Below are 19637 nucleotides of genomic sequence, written 5' to 3'. Positions count from 1 at the left end.
CCCATAAACAGTTTTGAGGCGCCGTTAACGCCATTTTATATGCAAACACTGTTGCGAAACAATGAGTGTGATCATTACAAGCTCTTTTTTATGTTCTTTGGAAAGCACTGCTGAGAATCTCTGTGGTGTGCACGCAGAATCCCACAGTTCCTCACTCCAGGGAGAGGGGCTGTTCCCAATGCCTAGGCTCTGGGAGGCACACACCTTAGTAAGGGTAACTAGCCTTTATATAAAGCTTTAGGGATGCAAAATGCCCACCACCTTCTATGCCTACTAAGGATACAAGCATTATACACACTCGAACACATGTAGCTTAGGCTAGATAAGGGTTCTTACTCTTTCCTCAATTTTTCAATTATTTGCACATCTTCCACAATAGGTAAGACTTATTCTCATGCATGAATGCATGTACGCATGTGCCCACATATCCACATGCATGCACTGGCACACACATGTTAATGAGGCACTTTCTAGGTGGCACTACTCAGACTATTAAAAAAGCTCTTTAATGGATTCACAAAAATGGCTTAGGGAACTCATTCACGAGTGCCCTCCCCAGTGACCCAGCTCTCGAATCACACGGTCTCACACGATATGGGGAAGAGGCTGTTGTCAGGCACTTCTACTGCTTATGACAAAGGTAGTGTTTTTTTCCTCATGGTTGTATGGTATTGAAATCACCCTATTTACATTGAGTACATCACTAGTTCTAAGGATCTGGATGTTATAGTTAAGAAACATTAATAACTGGCAGGTTATTTAAGTGATCAATATCTCAGGGTATTCCAACCCAGAACTCTGTAGAGAATTACATGGTTTATATGCATGTCAGAGTGTAATTATATGATATACAGATACACAGTCATATAAAATATGCTTACATAAATAATGAGTTATGAATAGACAAATCTAGAGAGATTTTAGAAAATGTAGCAAACTAGAAGGCAAGATGCTATGCAGTGGGAGAAGCTGTGAGGAGGGAGAAGCTATACAGTGGGAGAAGCTGTACAGTGAGAGAAGCTATGTGGTAGAAGAAGCTGTACAGTGAGAGAAGCTATGTGGTAGAAGAAGCTGTACAGTGGGAGAAGCTGTGCAGTGGAAGAAGCTGTGAGGTGGGAGAAGCTGTGTGGAGGGAAGAAGCTATGCAGTTGCAGAAGCTGTGAGGTGGGAGAAGCTGTATGGAGGGAGAAGCTATGTAGTGGGAGAAGCTGTGTGGTGGAAGAAGATGTACAGTGGGAGAAGCTGTGAGGTGGGAGAAGCTGTGAGGTGGGAGAAGCTGTGAGGTAGGAGAAGCTGTGAGGTAAGAGAAGCTGTGAAATGGGAGAAACTGAAGCTGTGCAGTGGGAGAGGTGTCTGGGTGCTGTGGAGAGACAGAAGGCAGGAGACTGGATGGTGTGTCTGGAGAAGAGAAGTTTCTGTATGACATCAACCCTGGAAAGGCACACAGGCAAGGCAGTCCAGTGGAAATGGTGAGAGAGGACAAAGAGGAGGTAGAATGGATGGCACCCAGAAGTTAGAAAATGCAACATGCAAGGCCGCAGGCAGCCACGTCACACAGAGATGCGTGCCACAGCCCAGCCTGTGCAGAGCTGGCCACAGTGATGGTGGCCAGTAAGGGGCAGGGTGGCACTGTGTTTACCTGAGGAAACTGTTTGAAACACATGCTCCACAGTACTGATTTGCTCAGTCTTTCATGGTTTTATTTTAAACGATGCTATGAGTTTTCTAAGCTACAGAAGAATAATATAAAAGTGACGATAAAGAAAACCTTCACTCATCACGGGGAACAGTGATGCCATTGGAGCATTAGGTTCACTTCTGTAACATGTAATACTCTCAGAAAATTATGCCATTAAGTAGGTTCATGACTCACTCAGGGACATTCAGCTAAAAGCACACTGTCTCCTAGTCCCAAGTCCTATGCTCTTCTGATCTTCCTACAGGGTAGGAAGGACCATGTGTCTCCTCCCTCTATCCTCCCTTCTGGCCCCAGCAGGGCTTCTGCAGTGCAGTTCCCACCTGACAGCCTGAGCTCTAGCACTTCCTGCCTGCCTCGGCCTGTCTGGCTCTCAGACTGCAAATCCACGGTGTCAGCGAGATATAACTCTGTCCACTTCTGAGCGCATCCTCCATGACACAGGACATATCCAATCCTCCTATCATGTCACCCACCTTCGCCCCACTTGTATGGCTTTTAAAATAGACATGCAACATAGTAAGTATCTCTTGGGCTGGAGAGAGACTCGGAGGTGAAGAGCACTGGCTACTCTTCCAGAGGACCCAGGTTTGATTCCCAGCACCCATATGGCTGTCCATGACCACCTGTAACTCCAGTTCCAGGGGATCCCATGCCCTCTTCTGGCTTCCTCAGACACAAGTCATGCATGTGGTATATACACATGCTTGTGTGTACACGCACACACATACATACACATATACAAAGACACAGATTGACGTACACACACATACAGACACAGACAAGCAGACACATATACATACATATATATACAGACACAGACAGATACACACACTCACACACATATATAGACACAGACAGATACACACACACACAGACACACACACATATATACAGACAGACAGATACACACACATGCATACACACATGCACTTGAGCATGTACCTATCTCAGAGAGTAAACAAGTGTGTGAAAATTGTTTAATGGTGTGTAATGTAGTAAATGCTAGCGTTTACAGGTTACACATCCCCAATCACAAATGCTTGGAACCAGGAATAGGTGTTTTGGGGTTCTAGATTACTCTGTGTGTGTGTGTGTGTGTGTGTGTGTGTGTGTGTGTGTGTGTATGTATGTATGAAGAGACTCAAACCCACAGGTGAATTTATTTCATTTATGCCTAATGTCCACCCTATATGCACTGTCTGCAAAGCATTTGAGAGTATTTCTTGGGAGGTAAGACAGCTCAGTAAGACTGCCTGATGTTCAAATCCCCAAGACCCGACTAAAAACCCAGTTATGGCTGTGACTTACACATCACCTTAGTGTTATGGATGGGAGAGACAAGACAATGGCTGCAGCTTTCTGGCCACCAGCCTAGCTCCAAGTTCAGTGACAGATTGTGTTTTTAGGGAATATGGCAGAGAGAGACAGACTAGGATTCCCAAGCTCCCCTCGTCATCTGTGTACATGCACACCCACCTCAACACGTATGTATACTCAAACACGGATGTGCACGGACCCTCCCAAGTAATCTATAGGGTAAGTATTAAACCAAACTTCATGGAGAAGCAAGCTTGGAGCTCTGCTGCACCAAACTCCTTTTAACATGGCCTTCAAGTGCTTGCTGGCTCTGTCTTGGGGCAGGGACAAGAACTGGTGTTACCATCTTTGCAATCTCCCTGTTTAATCCTGACAAAGTGTCCCAGAGCACCAACACATTTCATCAAGGGGAAGTTGAACTCTAGACCTCGGGACACATTGCCTGCCTGTGACAATGGCACAGCCACCAATCCTTAAGCAACCATGGCGGGTTTTAAAAAACCAACCAGTGAAGCACACGGACACAACATTCATACCCTTGAAAAACCAGCAGGTTTTTGTTATTGGTAGCCAAAGGGAAAGCAAGGTTTGGCTGGAACCCTGTGTGTTCTGTGTAATCCCTACTCTTTTCTTTGTATGAAACATGTCAACAATAGGTACTCCTGTAGTGGTCTGAATGAGAATGACCCCCATAGGCTGTGATTGATACTTGTTTCCCAGTTGCTTGAACCATTTGGGAAGGATTAGGAGGTGTGGTCTTGTTGGAGAAGGTGTGTTACTTGGGGTGAACTTTGAGGTTTCAAAAGCCCATGCCTTCCAGGTTTCTCTCTTTCTCTCTTGCATTCTATTTGCTGATAAGGATGCAAGCTCTCAGCTACTACTCCAGTGTCATGCCTGCCTGCTTGCTATCATGCTTCCTGCCGTGATGGTCATGGATTCTAACCCTCTTGAACTGTGAGCCCCAAATTAAATGCTTCTTTTATTAGTTGCCTTGGTCATGGTGTTTTGTCACGGGAACAGAAAAGTAACAAAAACAACTGTCCAATATGATAGCCACTAGTCTCGTGTGCTATTTAAATTCAAAATAAAGAGAAGGAAATAAAAGTTTTTTTTTTCTTTTTTAAAAAAAAGAATCAGTTTTTTAGTCATGACAGCCACATTCCAAGTACTTAGCAACCTGGGACTTGAATGGATCAGAACATTTCCAAAAGCAAGGGGAATGTCAGGGTGTCACAACCATAGCAACTGTACTGTCAAGCCAAGGAATGCTCTGGCAGGCGAGCAGAATGTAGCTACACTTTTACAATCAATAAAGCAAATACACAGCTCCCTTGAAATTACTGTACCCTCCAAGTTTGTTTGTTTCTAAGTAACAAGATGTGATGAGCAAGATGCTCCCCAGGCCCAGCTTCCTGCTATTGCTGGTTTCTGCTCCTTCATCAATAGCCTGGGCTCTGTTAGGCGACCACTGTGGGCCCATCGGCATCTTGATGCCATCCTGTATGACTTGGAGCAGTTGAATGCAGAGGATGGATGGTCTGAGCCCTGGGAGAAGGAGGCTCATCAATCTGCTCCGAGCCTCAGCATGGTTACGGAACATTAATGAGGTTGGGCTCGATTTAAAAGCTGTCTGAGGCATTATGGATGGTAGTGTTCGGTTTCACAGGCGCTGAGAATTTCTGAGATATAATCCTAGCCCCTTTGCTAATGAGTATTGTGATACGGAGACTATCATTTAACTTCTGAGTTTCGCTTTCCTGCCCTTAAAATGGGGCTATTACTGACCTACCTAACCCAGTGTCCGGAGGATTAATGCGCCAAAGTGTGCGGAGCTCTGCGTGTGAAGCCTGCTGTGAGCCAAGCCATTACTTCTGTTCATTCTCATGCAGCAGTTGGGGAACATTAAAGTCTACGATGTTTGTTCCTTCCAAAATGCATTTTCTTCCTCTGCTTTGTGACATTACCTGCGTTCCATAAACCCTGTATCTAAAAGTAAAACCAGGCCCCCGGGGAGGATGCGCTGAGGTGGTTGGGGGTCACAGATGATTTTTCCTTCACTTAGCACAGGCCTTGACACTAGCTCTTGCAGGAAATACAAAGGCAGGCATTGCATGGTAAATTCTCAGTGCATGAGCCCAGGAGCCAGCCCCTGCTGGGGACACACCACCGCCACTACAGCTTACATGCAATGATGTTTCCGTATCTATTCTTCATTCTGTTCTCGTCTTTCTTAGCGGAGTCCCAGGGTGCAGACTGTCCTTCAAAGAAGCTCTGGAAGAGAGAGAGAGAGAGAGAAAGTGACACTAAGCATAGCAGTTTGATGTAGTGAACAGAGGTGTCTTAATGGGGGGGGTCCTTCAAATGTGGGCTGGCAGTAGTAGGAAGAATGAAGCTGTCTTACTTGGAGATTATTTTATTTGGCTTTCGCCAAGCTTTGTTTTGCATTGGCTAGCATCACACAGAGGTAGGGGATAGAGAGAAAAATCCACAATTTATTTGAAAAATGCCCTACTGGAATATTTGAAGGAGAAAAAAAAAGCCCAACATTGCCTCAAGTTCTTTCATTATATTACAAGTTACCATACTCTTTTAAGGCATTCCCCCCTCCCTAATAAATAACCAAAGGAATGTTATTTTGGCCCAGAATGGGAAAGTCAAAGCTTTATGGCATCAGGATTAAAATCCTGCAATATACTCTGTATATTGTCTGGATGTATTGTGCCTGGGGGTTAGGTTTTCCTGTCCCATTTATAATGAAAATACCTGTTGCTATCAGTGGACAAGTGACAAGAGTGACCTGGGTGGGCTTTTACTCCCACTCTAGTGCCCATGGCACCCTTGTATAGTCAACACTACACAGGAGTTACAGACAGCATGCGGTAGGTAACATGGGCATTGAGTAAAGCTTATTTCTTGTCAGTGTCATGGGTGCTGGGTAAACTCATCCCCAGCATTGCTGAGGCAGGGCTCAAGCAGATGCAGACTTGTCTGCCTGGTATACAGCATCTGGATCATGTGCATAGTAAACAGTGCTCAGCACAGTCTATGCTTCTCTGTCATCAGGCTGGAATCTGAGAGAGGGGATTACATGAGAGAGCAGGCTTAGTCCCTCATAGTTTGCATTCGATAAATATTTACTGAGTGAATGAAGGGCTGCACTGCTTTTTTATAGTATACGTTTGCTTTGATATAAGAAACTATTCAAGGCTTTGGAAACCTGTCTGGATTAGTCCATTTTCCATATATGTATGATGTTCTAGAAGCAGATTACTTATGAAGACAAAGGCCCGTTAATTCACAGCCAGATTAGGTAGCCCTGTCTGTTTGGCCGCTGGTGGTAGATGGCATCATGTTAGTAACTCAAGGGGGTCAGGGGTCAGAGTGGAACACAGGGAAGCTGAGAGACTCGGATTCCACAATCCTTTCAGAGGGCCACCCCCAGCTGACCTAAGAACTTGTCAGCAGGTTCTGGTTCTTAAAGGTTCCGTCTTGAAATGAAACATGAGCATAGTAAAGACCAAACTTCCAACCCATAGACTGATGAGAAGCAAATGATACCCAAGCACAGAGCCACCTGTGCACATGTCACAGACTTCATCCAGACACAATCTGTGCCACCCCTACTTTCTATATCTTGTCAGGTCTTGTTTCTCTGACTCAGATGAATCTTCACAACTAATAGGCAGGGGAAAAGCCTGACTGCCGCTCTGTCCAACCCATGGACTTAAAGCCTTCTCATCAGCATGCCCACGGCACAAACCAGCAACAGCCACCACTTCATAGCATTCAGGAACCGAAGGACCATGCCACCGACACAGGAACCAAGTATGAATCCCTCATCTCCATCTACGGTCCCTTAGCCACGATCATAAAAGACATGCTACTTCTAAAGTAAAAATTTAAAATATAATCATGAAAAATGTAGGGTAGGGCTGGAGAGATCAATCAGTGGGCAAGAACACTTGCTGCGCTTGCAGAGGACCTGGGTGTGGCTCCAAGCATCCACATGGGAGCTCATAATCAACTATAACCAAAGTTGCAGTGGCTTTTTCTGGCTTCTGTAGGTACATACATACACACATACAAAACACTCAGACATATAAAATAAAGATAAAATTAAAAAGACAAAGATTAGAGACTGTGTGTATGAACAATTAAAGCAACAGTCATATACTATTGGCTTATATATCCTGAGGACATAGGACATATAAAATATTTTAAAGCTGTTAATAAATTGAGACAACAAAAGTACAGTTGAAAACTCATCGGGTAATTTCATCTGGAGAACGACCACTATGTAACCTGGAGATCATAAACAGGTAACCCATATCAAGCTGCAGTATGTTAACTTGGCTCTGCCCTGTGACACATTTAAAAATAGCTCCAGGGTCTTTTAAAGTCAACTGTTCTTGTTCTGAGAAGTGTCTTTGTTATCCTACGAATGACAATTATTTCGCAGTTTGAGTAATAACTATTATTTGACTTCTAACAATGTACTTCTACCTTGAGTTTGTCATGATTTAATTACCAATTTCAATTCTCCATACCCATCTAAAATGGTCTTTTTTATTCTTTTCTTTTTATTCTGTAGAAAGACGAGACAAGACAACTGACTTTGAGGGAGACTCTGACATCTTCTGGTGAACTTCTGCTGCATTTTAGGGGGTAACAGAGGCACAGACAACCCACCCCACTCCTGACAGGCAGAGGCTCCTCCCACAGGGTCTGGTGCTCATTTAGCAGCTGTGTCTTTGGTTGTGTGGCAATCGGGACTTCCAAGAGCCCCTATACTTAAAAACAGTTATTGTGACCCCATCGTTTTCATTTAATTGGTGACTACAGATACCAATCAGCAAATGGGAAAATAATCGATCTCATCCCTTTTCAGCACCCTGGTTTCCAGAATGTTTTGATTAGATGGGGCTTGTGAGCCATTATCCCGAGCTCTTACTAAGGTAGGCATCAGTGCAGTGGTTCTCAACTTGTCAGGACCCCTTTGGCAAACCAGTATCTCCAGAAATACTTACATTACAATTGGTAACAGCAGGAAAATGACAGTTATGACGTAGCAATGAAAATAACTTTTTCTTTTTGTCCCACAACATGAGGAGCTGTACTAAAGGGTGGCAGCATTAGGAAGGTTGAAAACCATTGAGCTGGAGACTCACGGTGAATGAGTTCTTCGTCTCCATGGAGTCTCATGGAACAAAGGTAGGGGCAATCAATTGCCTTCTCTTATCCCCTGTGCTTTCTGAACCATCTTACTCTGCCACTGACTTTAAAGGGAAAGTACTATTTCTACCTAAAAGTACATGGCTAATTTCCATACTTTGTATCTCCTTGCATCTAGTGAGAAAAATGTTAAAGGGTCAGCAAGATGGCTCAGCCGATAAAGGTGCTTGAAGCCCAGCCTACAGACCTGAGTCTGATTCCCAGAACCCACACTGTGGGAGAGGAGAACCTACTCTAACAAGTTGTCCTTTCACTTCTGCACATGGGCTGTCATGTGCATGTACCCACCCACATACACACCTGAAACAGCGATAGATCTAAAAGTAATAAAAATTTAAAGCTATATCAAGTATGTTTTGTCCTATTGTTGCCTACTGTTACAAAACAGGCATTTTCTTACATGATAGATGAGGTGGAGATTTTGTCTAGCGCCACACAACTGCCTATGCTGGGAATGTGGGAGTCATTCTATGTGGATAGAAGTATTTTCTGACAGATGAACCACAAACTGAGGGTGTTACAAGAAGACGGGATGGCTATCACCCCTATGCTGTCACTTGACTCTTCACGGAAGCAGTGATTGCATCTTGGACTTTTAGCAACTGGCCTGCTCTAATCTTACAGGCAAACACTCTTTGAAAAGGCACCATTTACATCTCTCTTCTTATCATTGGCTTGGAAATGCACAATACATACGTGGGGGCTGCAGGAGGAGGTGAGAACTTTCGGAACTGGCTGTATTGGCTTTTGCTGACTTTTGCTAAGGAGACAATGCATTTACTTTTTAGGTTTTATATTTCTTCACATGCCTAGAACCTAAAGCAGTGCCAAAGCTAAGTGTAGATTTTAATTGTTGAGCTAGCTACAGTCTCAACACTTCTGTGTGCTCCAAGGAACCATAGCCTGACACATGGGTCCCTACATTCAGAGCCTGTGCTGGTTACAGTTTTCATTGCTAAAACTTAGTATGTCTGACAGGAATGGCTTAATGGAGGAAGGAATATTTTGGCTTGGTTTCAGAGGGTTCAGACATGGTTGCTTGCCTTCCACTTGGGTGGGTGGCATGGTAGCTGGAGCTTATGGCAGAGGAACACTGACACTTGACATTCTCACTGTTTTATTTTGTCCTCAGCCCAAGAAATGGTGCCAGCTATGCTCAGGGTGGGTCTCTCTACCTCCTTAATGCTTTTTGGATAGGACTTGCAAGTCTCCTAGGAGATTGTAAACTCAGTCAAGTTGACAGTGAAGATTACTCATCACACTGCACCTGTGGTTCTCTTAGTTTTAAATTCTTAGAGAAAGAATAACAGTGAAGGTAAGAACATGGGTCATTAGCGCTGTACGCTGCTTTGCATGTAGTAACCAGGCCCCACAGACGTCTGCAATCGCATACTTAGCAGACGCTCCTCATTCATTCTCTCATTCCTCTGACAGACCAGGTTCTAACAATGCTAGGAATCCATTTTTTTTTGTTTGGTTTTGCTTTGTGTTTGTACACCGTGAGGTGAGTTGTTACCAGTAAACTTACGGACAAGCAGAGTACAGAGTAGGATATCAACGACCTGGGACACTCCTCTCCGGGAGTTGATAGATTGATTGTCCATAGATTGCTAGTCAAGAGATTGATTGCATTCATTTCTGCCTAGTGTTGGTTTTTACTCTTAGTAAATTAGACTTGCTTTATAAAACTTATATCATGTGCCCTTTTCTCTGGGCAAGAACAAAGGGTTTCTAAGCTATCCTTTTTATCTTTTAAGAGGTCAAAGTTACACAGCTTCCTTTAAAATGACACAGATGAAAGCTTTGATTAGAATTCAGCCTTGAACCAATATTCTTGGGAGGAGGAAACGCTCCATAGTTCATGCTGTATATCTTTTTAGCTGGTTATTTTACACAGTCTTATCAAACCATTGAATAGCCAACAACCAAGGTTACAATCCTCCAAAGCAGAGACCTCTCAAAGGACTCAAGAGTCTGGTTCAGAGAAAACTCGGCCTCTCCTCTCCTTAGATGTCTCTGTCATGGTCAAGTTTATGTGCAGATCGCAATTCCTCCTCCATCTCTTACCTCATGGCTTTGGCTTTCAAGTGACAAAATTATTTGCAAGTTCATTAAAATCAGATTTAATCAGGTGATCTGAGGGAAATGGGCCAATGAGAGAGGGCAGAAGGGACATCTGGGGGGACAGTACGCAGATGATTCTTTGATGGTTGACTTGCATTATTGGAACAGCAACTTGAGGAGAAGCCTGGGAGACAGACAGTGTCGCTTCACATCCCCAGGACATGTTTTATTACAAGAGGAGTCCCAACTAAAACATGCACAGTGAAGCAGTCTTGTGTTTAGGGCAGGTTTTTAATATGCAGGTACAATTCAATGTACTAACTATGGATTTCATTTTTTTTATTATGAAAAAAAAACCCGACTTTATGCATTTTGGGGATTTAAGTTAACGGTCTCACTGCACCTTCTGTTAGAATTTTCATAAATATACTTATGCTTTTATTCTACTTAAAATGTAATTAAAGTGTTTTCTCTGACTACCTTAGCGCGTATATACCAAGAAAAGGCAGCAAGCCTGGGAACTGCTCTGAAAGAGTAATAAGTTTCCGAAACAATAAAAGCGAGACCAGGCAGGCTCCAGTGAATACCAATGACTTCTCTGCTTTAAGACGCTGTGCTCTCCATGGTCACAGAGCAGAAGGAAATTGGACATCCTGCACACTGTCATTTTTTTTTTCTGAATAGGGGAACGTGCTTTTGTGATTCAATAACCTCCTTCCACACCCCTTACATCGCCACCATTTTCCACAGGGTGTAATTACACATCTCAGTAGCCCACCTCGAGAGAACACGTTACTCCAAAATGATGTAGTCTGTTAAAAAAAAATGCCATGGCTCTCAGATATTAAAAGAAGAGGAGAGAAACCCTATTCAATGGAGAAGCTGACAGAGGGAATGGGGCTGGGGGTCAAGGCTGTACGGAACGACAGAGTGTTTTCAGGCAGTGTGGGGTCAAGTGTTTTAGAAGCTTCTGAAATCGAATTTTTCCTCCCTTTCTCTTATGAATAAAATTGTGCACATTAAAACTATTGAAATCATCACCCTGGAAGGAAGAAGATGAACTCCCTGGGGCGTGCAGAGTCTCTGGACTTTCTTTTGTTTTCTGCCCATATTTCTCCTCTGGTTCTTCCAAGTATTGCATTTTATTAGGTCCATATAAACTATTTATTGCTGGAACACTAAAGCAAGCGGAGACCTTTTACTTTGCCTGAATGGCCACAAAGTAGAGCACTGATGGAAAAGGGCCCGGAAGTTCATGCTCAGTGGTTTCAGTGGCCTCTGGTCACTGTCATTCTCCAATGTCCCAGACAAAAGCTATCAAAGTACTGGTCACTTCAAGGGCAGAAGAGGTGCAAATGGGCGAGAACTGGAATCTATACCCATTTGTGCTGTCTGCAGAAACCACCACCACCACCAATGTGTGCACAGCCTTTTCAACGAAGTTGCTAAACTCTTAGCAGTCCAATGGCCTCTTAAAGGTTACAATTAGGAACCGTGCAGAATTTCTCTATTTGGAGTGTCAGGAAGGTGATCTTGACAATACTCATCCTTTGCCCAACATTGCTTTGTAACCTAACACAAAACTATGGGGCATCAGCGGGTGGAATGAGGCCCTGTGCATCGGGCTGGGCTTCAGGACATGTGTTTCATGCGAGCAAATGCCATTCCGACTGAAAGACATGTGACATTCCATTGCTTTGAATTCCATGGTTCTCTTTGAAGTATATCCTTCCTAGATGTTAAAAGCACATTCAATCTTTCTGTTTGTGTGTGCCCAGTTCAGAATCCCTGCATCAGGTACCTCTGACTATTGATGAACATATTCCTCACGTGTGCCTAAGCAAACACCCATCATGTGGAAAGAGAAAGCAAAGCTAACTAACCAACAAGCTAACACAAGCTCCTTAAGTAGATGAGGGATGGAGGTAAAGGTGGGGAGAAGGGAACAGAGGGGAGGTACGTGCTGCAGCTGCTTCAGGAAGGGGTGCTTCATGAACTAGGGTGAACTCCAGGGTGGGGCTAATTCTAATGGCAGAGATGAGATTGTGGGGATGGTCAATGCTTTCTTGGCCTGCATTTCTTTAAAGCTTAGAAAGAAGACCTTGATTCTCTGCAATGCTGTGGAACCCCTCTTTTTTAGGGTGCTTTCTTCAGACTTGGAGGCTTTTCTGGCTGCCTGAGTCTGTGAGGAAACTTTAAGTTTAGAATATAGGGAGCCCTGGCTTGCTAGAACCTGTCCCTAAAGGGGTTTTTTAAAGGCTTGTCAATGGAGGCTTTTCAGCACCCAGAGGCTGCATCTACAACCCAGGTTTCCTTGACAGAGTCTCTTCTGCTTATTACAGAGTGAGGACAGGTATAGCCAGGGAGGCTGGACAGGGAGACATTTATAACAGGGTGAATGTCTGTCATGTGATGGTCAAGTTGAAGATGAGTTTTCCAAGTTGGGCTTGGGTCAGTCCCTGCCTCTCTCTCTTGATTATGCTGTATGTCAGAGAGATTGATCCATCTTTCAGAGATTCTGGAACTTGGGTCTACCCTTGTCCTCACTGAATTACCCTGGTAACCCCCAGGAGGCCACTGTAATTGGGAGGTGTCGGAGCAGTGATATCGCAGAGCCACCAGGCACAGGCATGAAGGAAAGGGCTGCTCTGTTTGCAAGGTAGCTGAGAGGATCAGAGTTGTGCAGTTTCTGGAGGTCGTGCCAGGCTGCAGCCATATCCCCAGGATTACTGCCCGTACTCCAGAAAGGCTGCTTTCATTTCCTCTGAGGTACAGATAGTGCCTTAGTGTGGGATATTAGCACTTCCTGGAACTGCAGTTTCCTCCCTCTCTGCACCAAAGTCCAAACCGTTGTCACTGAGCCTGTGCTAGAGGTACCCAGTTCTTCCAGAAGGACCATCAGTGCCTCCTTGGGGAAAGGTAACCTGGAAACTGCCAGAGAACAAATGGATGCTTCCATGGAAAATGCCAGCTGCTCCTGTCCTGAGAGCAGCTGGAAAATCGAGTCCTTATTTCTCTTTCATTGAACTACTGCAGAATCCTCCAAACCAGTCTGTTTGTTGCCCCGTGGTTTGCACACTTACTTCACAGTGAGCTCCTTGAAAAGCCCAGGCTCCCCGGCACTTTCCTATTTGCAACCCTGGGAGTCTCCTTATGGATAATGTCATAGCTATGAGGTCTGAGGTTAGTCTGAATGACACGTGTGGCATGCAGAAGGTGCTCAAGCAGTGAGCACTCAAGCGAGGCTGCCAGCCACTGCTCTGGTGTTAAAGCTTGAGACTCTGATGACCGGCCGTCTTTGCTGACTCTGTTGCTGACTTCTGTTGTTGTCTCTGGAGATTCCTTCCACCCCACCCTCTCCAGTGGCTCTGCCTTGTTTCTTTACTGCTTCTACACTACACACAGGAGCCAAGACGAGGTTTTTCTTTTTCTTTCTGACAGTAGGCATTGAGTCCATGGTCTTACCATGCTAAGTGCATGTACACTGCTAAGCTGTACTCCAGCTCCTGGGATAGTTGTTTAGTGCTTGGTGAATTGTTAGGAACTGAAACAAAATATTCAACAAACACACACCTTTTAAGTGTGACTTCTTAGAAAGCTGTGACTTTTAAAAAGCTCTCACCTTAGAAATGGGAGTGCACATGAGCGCTGTCAAACAGGACTGAGAAGATAAAGTACACATCTGAAGAGATGACAGGCTTGGGTATGAATAAGTATAGCAGAAGAAGGAACTTTAATATGCAATTTTTGGCTCTCTTTTGACATGTATTAATTTATAAAATCTCTCGGCACAGTTCCATGCTCTTCCTGTAATACCAAAGCTGAGATGATTCAAGACAAAAATTTACAAAGAAAACCCGTGTTTAAAATGTGGGAAGGAAGTTTAGACGTACCTTTTCAGTTTTGCGAAAAATAATTACATCGCAGTTTGCTGTAGGAAGTTCACTGGCTATTCTTATTGATTCATTTGTTTAGCAGGTTCCACTGTGGAGCTGTGCCTCTGGCTGGCCCACATCTACTCTACTGAAAAGTGCAGCTGGAAAGTATTACAAGATCTTCCTTGACTGAGTTTAGCCAGATGTCCTTCCTTGTTGAAGACTGTGGACACCTTTATTGAATTGCCAAATCCTGACACTGAGCTATCATTGATGATGGGGAAGGGATGGTGAGCAAGACAAAAGTGTGAGCCTAATAGGTACAGGCAGAATAGGTACAACGCCAGCAGCAGGCTCTGAGCCTGAAGTCTCTTTTTAGGCTTCGAGAGACACAGAAACGGTGAGAGGCTCCAGACCAGAAGACTCAGATTTTCATCCTAGTTCTGACAAACTCTAAGCCAGAGCAATTTTACCACATCTGTTTTTCAATTTTCATGATAGGATTTCTATAATATTTTTAAACGGGTTTGCCCTCTGTATTAAAAGCAGGTAATCAGGTGGAGCGACACCTCACTGCATGAGTGGGAGGACCTTGAGTCTGTATCTTTAGCATCTGTATGAAACCAGGTTGGCAGCGTGTGTGTCTGTGACCCAGGTGCTGAGGAGCTTGCTGTCTTCAAGTTTAGCTGATTTGCGAGTTAGCATTAGTTCCAGTGACAGACTCTGTCTCAGAAGAACAAGGTGAGTGGAAAGGAGCTGAGGGAGATACTTGACATGGGCCTCTGACCTCCACATGGAAGCACTCATGCAAACAAAATCTGCTGATACCAGTGAAAACAACACATAGAGTTTGTAGCTGTAGAGCCAAGTAGTAGATACTGTATGGAGCTTCTGGAACATTCAGGGAAATGCATAGAGCATTCTAGGCACAAATATCTATACCACTCCAAGACTCTTAAAGAGAAGATGCCTGGCCTCTCTGCACTGAGCACCCTCAACATGGGGCATTCACCTGAGACCTTTGAGGGATACTACCAGTATTAGTATGTGGCTGCCAGTTAGGACATCTATCTATCTATCTATCTATCTATCTATCTATCTATCTATCTATCATCTATCTATTTATCTATCTATCTATCTATCATCTATCTATCTATCATACTATCTTCTAGCTATCTATCATCTATATTTCAATGTACTATTTTGAAGCATGGCTCTTGGAAAGCTTCATGTTACTGTGACATAAATGTTATAGGGGTAATTAGTCACTTCATAATTAATTTTAAATCCTGACCCATAGGAAGCACATGCTTGGTACTGTAAATCTGGCCAAGAATCCAAGGTTGGGGAGCTTACAAGGCCGAGGAGTGACTCCACCCCTTTTATTCTGTTAAGTGGGCAGAGTAGCAAATGTTTGTTCAATTCCTTTCTCTCTACCCACAGATTACTACAGCATTCCAATCTTTTCAGAGATGTTCCTCTGTGGACAGTGTTTAACACAGGAATGTCCAGCTGGTCAAAGCACAGGGAGTATCAACAGAGTGCTCAGCCACAAATGGGACATCTATGTTACATCTCTTTCCCTGGGTTCAGGGTCCAGCACAGAAGAGGGGGTCAGAAAGTCTTTAAGAGGCCAAGGTTAGGGAAGACCAACAGTGTCTTCTCAGCATCACAGGACCGGAGCACTTATGAACTCACAGTAGCCTTACAAGATCAAGCCAGTCACCTCCCAGCATGGAGTGGGAAGTGAGTTTCTACCCCTAACTGAGGAGTCATGGAGAGCTGATGGGGTTCTTGGGGATGAAGTCTACTTTCTTTAAGGTGTATGTAGCCCAGGAGTCTATGGGCAACACAAACTGGATCTGATGACTTTGGATCTGAGAGGAAATGTGGGGATGAGCAGGGGCAGGTGAATATGATAAATGCATTACACGAAATTCTCAAGTAATTCATAAACACATTGAACAACATGTTAAGGGTAACTTAAATGATGTGACATAAACCTTGTCTCAAAACAAAACAGCAAGAAATAATATTGGGCGTTCATTTATTGCCTTGTCTTTTATGTTTAATTGACAATGATAGCAATCCCATCATTGGATAGAAAGCCCAAAGAAATAAAGTGAAACTATCGAAGGGACTGTTGTACCCTGTGTTGACTGCAGCACTGTTAACAATGGCCACTGTGCAGAAAGAATCAAAGTGCTCACAGGTACGTGAAAAGCTACAAATATTGTGGTACATATGAGGTGATATGTAAAGCAAGTATTCTATATTGTATTGAAAAACTACATATGCATATATCCTATCTAATTTTAGATGAATTATCTTCACATTTGAGAGAGTAGTAAGTGTCCATGGGTATATATAAGTAGATACAAAAAATAGTGGTACATATTAACAGTGAAATGATATGGAAAGTATATTTTCTATATTGTATTGAAATATATGTGTGTGTGTGTGTGTGTGTGTGTGTGTATCCTATCTAATTTTAAATACATTACCATTGTGTATTAGAGAGTAGTGTCCCAGTACAGTGCTTTTTGTCCTTTCCTCTTCAGAACTACAATCCGAGGATACAATTCTGCTACTTTAACTTAATCAAGCTAGATGCTAAAAGGAAGTCTCTAGAAGTTGCATTTATATTCAGCAACTTTTGTTTTTAAATGAGGGGTTGATCTTGTTTCAAGGAACCGGATGATAGATTAAAAGCTTGAGGCTGCATGGTCTAACTTTTTACTTTTATTTCCAAAGCGAGGATTAAAATAGAGCCAAGATATTGCATGCAAAGAGACGTGTGACCTTAGAACGTCTCCGTGAAGGCCACAGAGCTAAGCAGAAATGGAAGCAAGCCCACGGTGAGTTTGAAATGCAAACAGCAGAGCTCTGAGGCCTCGGGCATCCACTGCTTCTGTCTGTTCTGAAACATATTGGCCTTTCATTCTCTATCTAGATGCTTATTTCAGCAAAAAATATTCCTGAAAAAGAATTTGAATTTTTCCAAGAGGGTTCATAAAAGAAAGAAAATAGGCTTAATATTTTCACCAGGAAAATTTTCCTTTAGTTAATCAAAATAAACTCTGTGTTCAGTGGTAATAACTAGATACCAGGCCTCACTGGTGATACCCCCGGGGCAGTGCAGTACACCCACTGTGTTTCTACTCTGTGCTAAGCAATCTAACCAAAGTACCTCGGAGAGGCCAGCATAACTGACTCGACTCCCTCCTCCTCACCCTCATGTTAGAATGTTCTCCTTGACATTGACTCCAGGCTATTTTAAATTTCACTTCATCGTTACTTTAGTAAACAGTGATTTTGAAATAAAATTTAAACTATGTCAAAGGATAAGTTTTTAGAAACTTCACAGCATATACACTGCTCTGTGCCCTTCTAGGGTAGGTTTGTGTACACATGACTAATTCGGTAGCAGAGTTTTTCAACCCCTGAAAGAAACTCTCTGTGGAGCCTCTTCAATGTCAGCCCTCTGCCCCTAACCTTCCATGTTTATAATGTCTATAGCATTTACATAAGGGTCTCTATGTGGGATCACAAAGGACTTCCATTTCCCCCCCCCCACAGAGCTTTGGGGATCCATCCAAACTGTTGCGCTATCCCAGCCCATCTCTTCTTGTACCTAACATTCCATGACATATTGTAAGCTAGTTTCCTTTACTATAACACAAAATCCAGTATGTGAGGATCACAGCAAGCCCCTGCCCTTCCTGACTCCACTTCCAACGGAATGAACTGGAAGGAACCAACACTATGGTTGTCCACTCCATAACACTAAGAAGATTTTATTTTTCCAGGACAGCTGACATAGATAGGGAGGGCTTTGCAGAGAGGGTAGGTTCAGCAGACCATGCGCACCAGTAATGAGTAAATTTGAGTTCCCTGACAGTGTTGAAGCTGTCTAAAATGATAGTTAAGGGTCCTGAGTGCTTCCTGAACCCTCCAGGGAAGCTCCAAAAGGAACAGAAGTTGCTGGTTATCAGTTTATGGTCCATCCCAAATTCCAAGACAAGCACCCGGGTGTGAGCCATGCCTTCATTAAGGCACAAATGGCTCTCATGCCAGATGGGGCAGGTACTGCCCTGGCTGTGGCCTTGGATTGGATATCTTCATGTCTTTCCTCTTTTACTAATTTTGCTAAGTTGCTGCATTTGAACTTGGCTAAAACCTGCCTCTTCCAGGCACTTTCCTTGATTTCCACTGACCATGTCCCCTCTCAAACCTCGACTGTAGCTAGAAGGTTGTGTCACTTAAGTTTCTTTGGATCTGATATATAACAACTTATTCTATAATTAGGTTCTGTGCTTCCTTTCTAGGAAAGAGGTCTCTTGGTTGAATCTCAAATGACAAATGTCTCAAGTTTTCCCAAATAAGAAGTGCAATTTTCTTAATACTATGGAATGAACCAGGTTCCTATCCAAAACATTAGAACACAAACTATGGTGTCTCAGAATGAGGGTAAAGGTGAAGATAGGTTTTTAAAGAGACAGTTCATGGTGTCCCATACCTAGACAAAGAACTATTGACAATTAATGAAGAGAGGAATAGGATACTCAGACAGGAAGAATCAGTATCTCCCAGAGATGAGCTCTGTTACTGTTATTTGATACAAAGTGGTTAATATTGAAACTGTATATACACAAGGAGAGAAAGAAACAGACTCAGAATGTTGTATTTATATAGATGTGTGCACATACAATTATAAAGAAAAAGTCTATCAATTTGAGAGTGGGGACAGATGGCAGTGTTTGGAGGGAAGATGCCTGAGAAGGGATAGAGAAAAAGGCAGGGTGAGAGGGTGAGAGTGATAGAACACACACAGACACACACACACACACACACACACACACGTATGTATATATATACACACACACATGTATACATATATGCATATGTGTATATGTGTGTGTTTGTGACTTACATTAAACTGAAGATGTACAAAGAGACTGATGTCCTCATCACATTAAGCCAAAATGACACCGGTGCATCTCTAAACACAAGGATGACCATAGCAAGCCAAGGCATAGGGGAAGGAAAGTGGGCTTCTGTTGATGTCATCCTCCCTGGGGCCCCAGTGTGTCAGCATAAGCAAGACATGCCATCAGGACTCTTGATGACAATTTGTTCCCAGTGGTAGATGAACACATATTAAATATAGGTGACTCTTGTGTACCTCAGTGTACTCATTTTAAAGGGATGTTTTCTTTCCAGGTATCTGTCTCCCCTGTGATCTCTGCAGCAGTATTTCCCTCACAGCTAGAACCTAAGGTCAGCCATGTGACAAACTCAGGGTTAGAGTCAGAGGGCTGGAATGCTGCTGGGGTGCATGAGCTTGGTGAAGCCAACAGGAACTTGTTTGAATAACAAAATCACACACATGAAATAACAGGTTCTGGGTATACCTTGAGTACAAGGCTTAAGCTATGTTGGGTCTCTGG

General features: G+C 43.4%; 1 protein-coding gene across 1 annotated transcript in view; it reads right to left on the bottom strand.

The window, feature by feature from the left end:
• Ptprm (protein tyrosine phosphatase receptor type M) overlaps positions 1-19637 on the bottom strand; it is a 627614-nt gene that overhangs the window by 87137 nt on the left and 520840 nt on the right. The window contains exon 17 of the mRNA XM_028762235.1: positions 5200-5287. Coding sequence (XP_028618068.1) covers positions 5200-5287 — 88 coding nt within the window. The remainder of the gene's footprint in view (positions 1-5199; positions 5288-19637) is intronic.

This window comes from Grammomys surdaster, unplaced genomic scaffold, assembly GCF_004785775.1.
Source record: "Grammomys surdaster isolate TR1022 unplaced genomic scaffold, NIH_TR_1.0 132, whole genome shotgun sequence".
In the NCBI taxonomy this organism is placed as follows: Eukaryota; Metazoa; Chordata; class Mammalia; order Rodentia; family Muridae; genus Grammomys; species Grammomys surdaster.
Note: the sequence above shows the minus strand (reverse complement) of the source record. Positions and strands in the feature narration are given on the sequence as shown.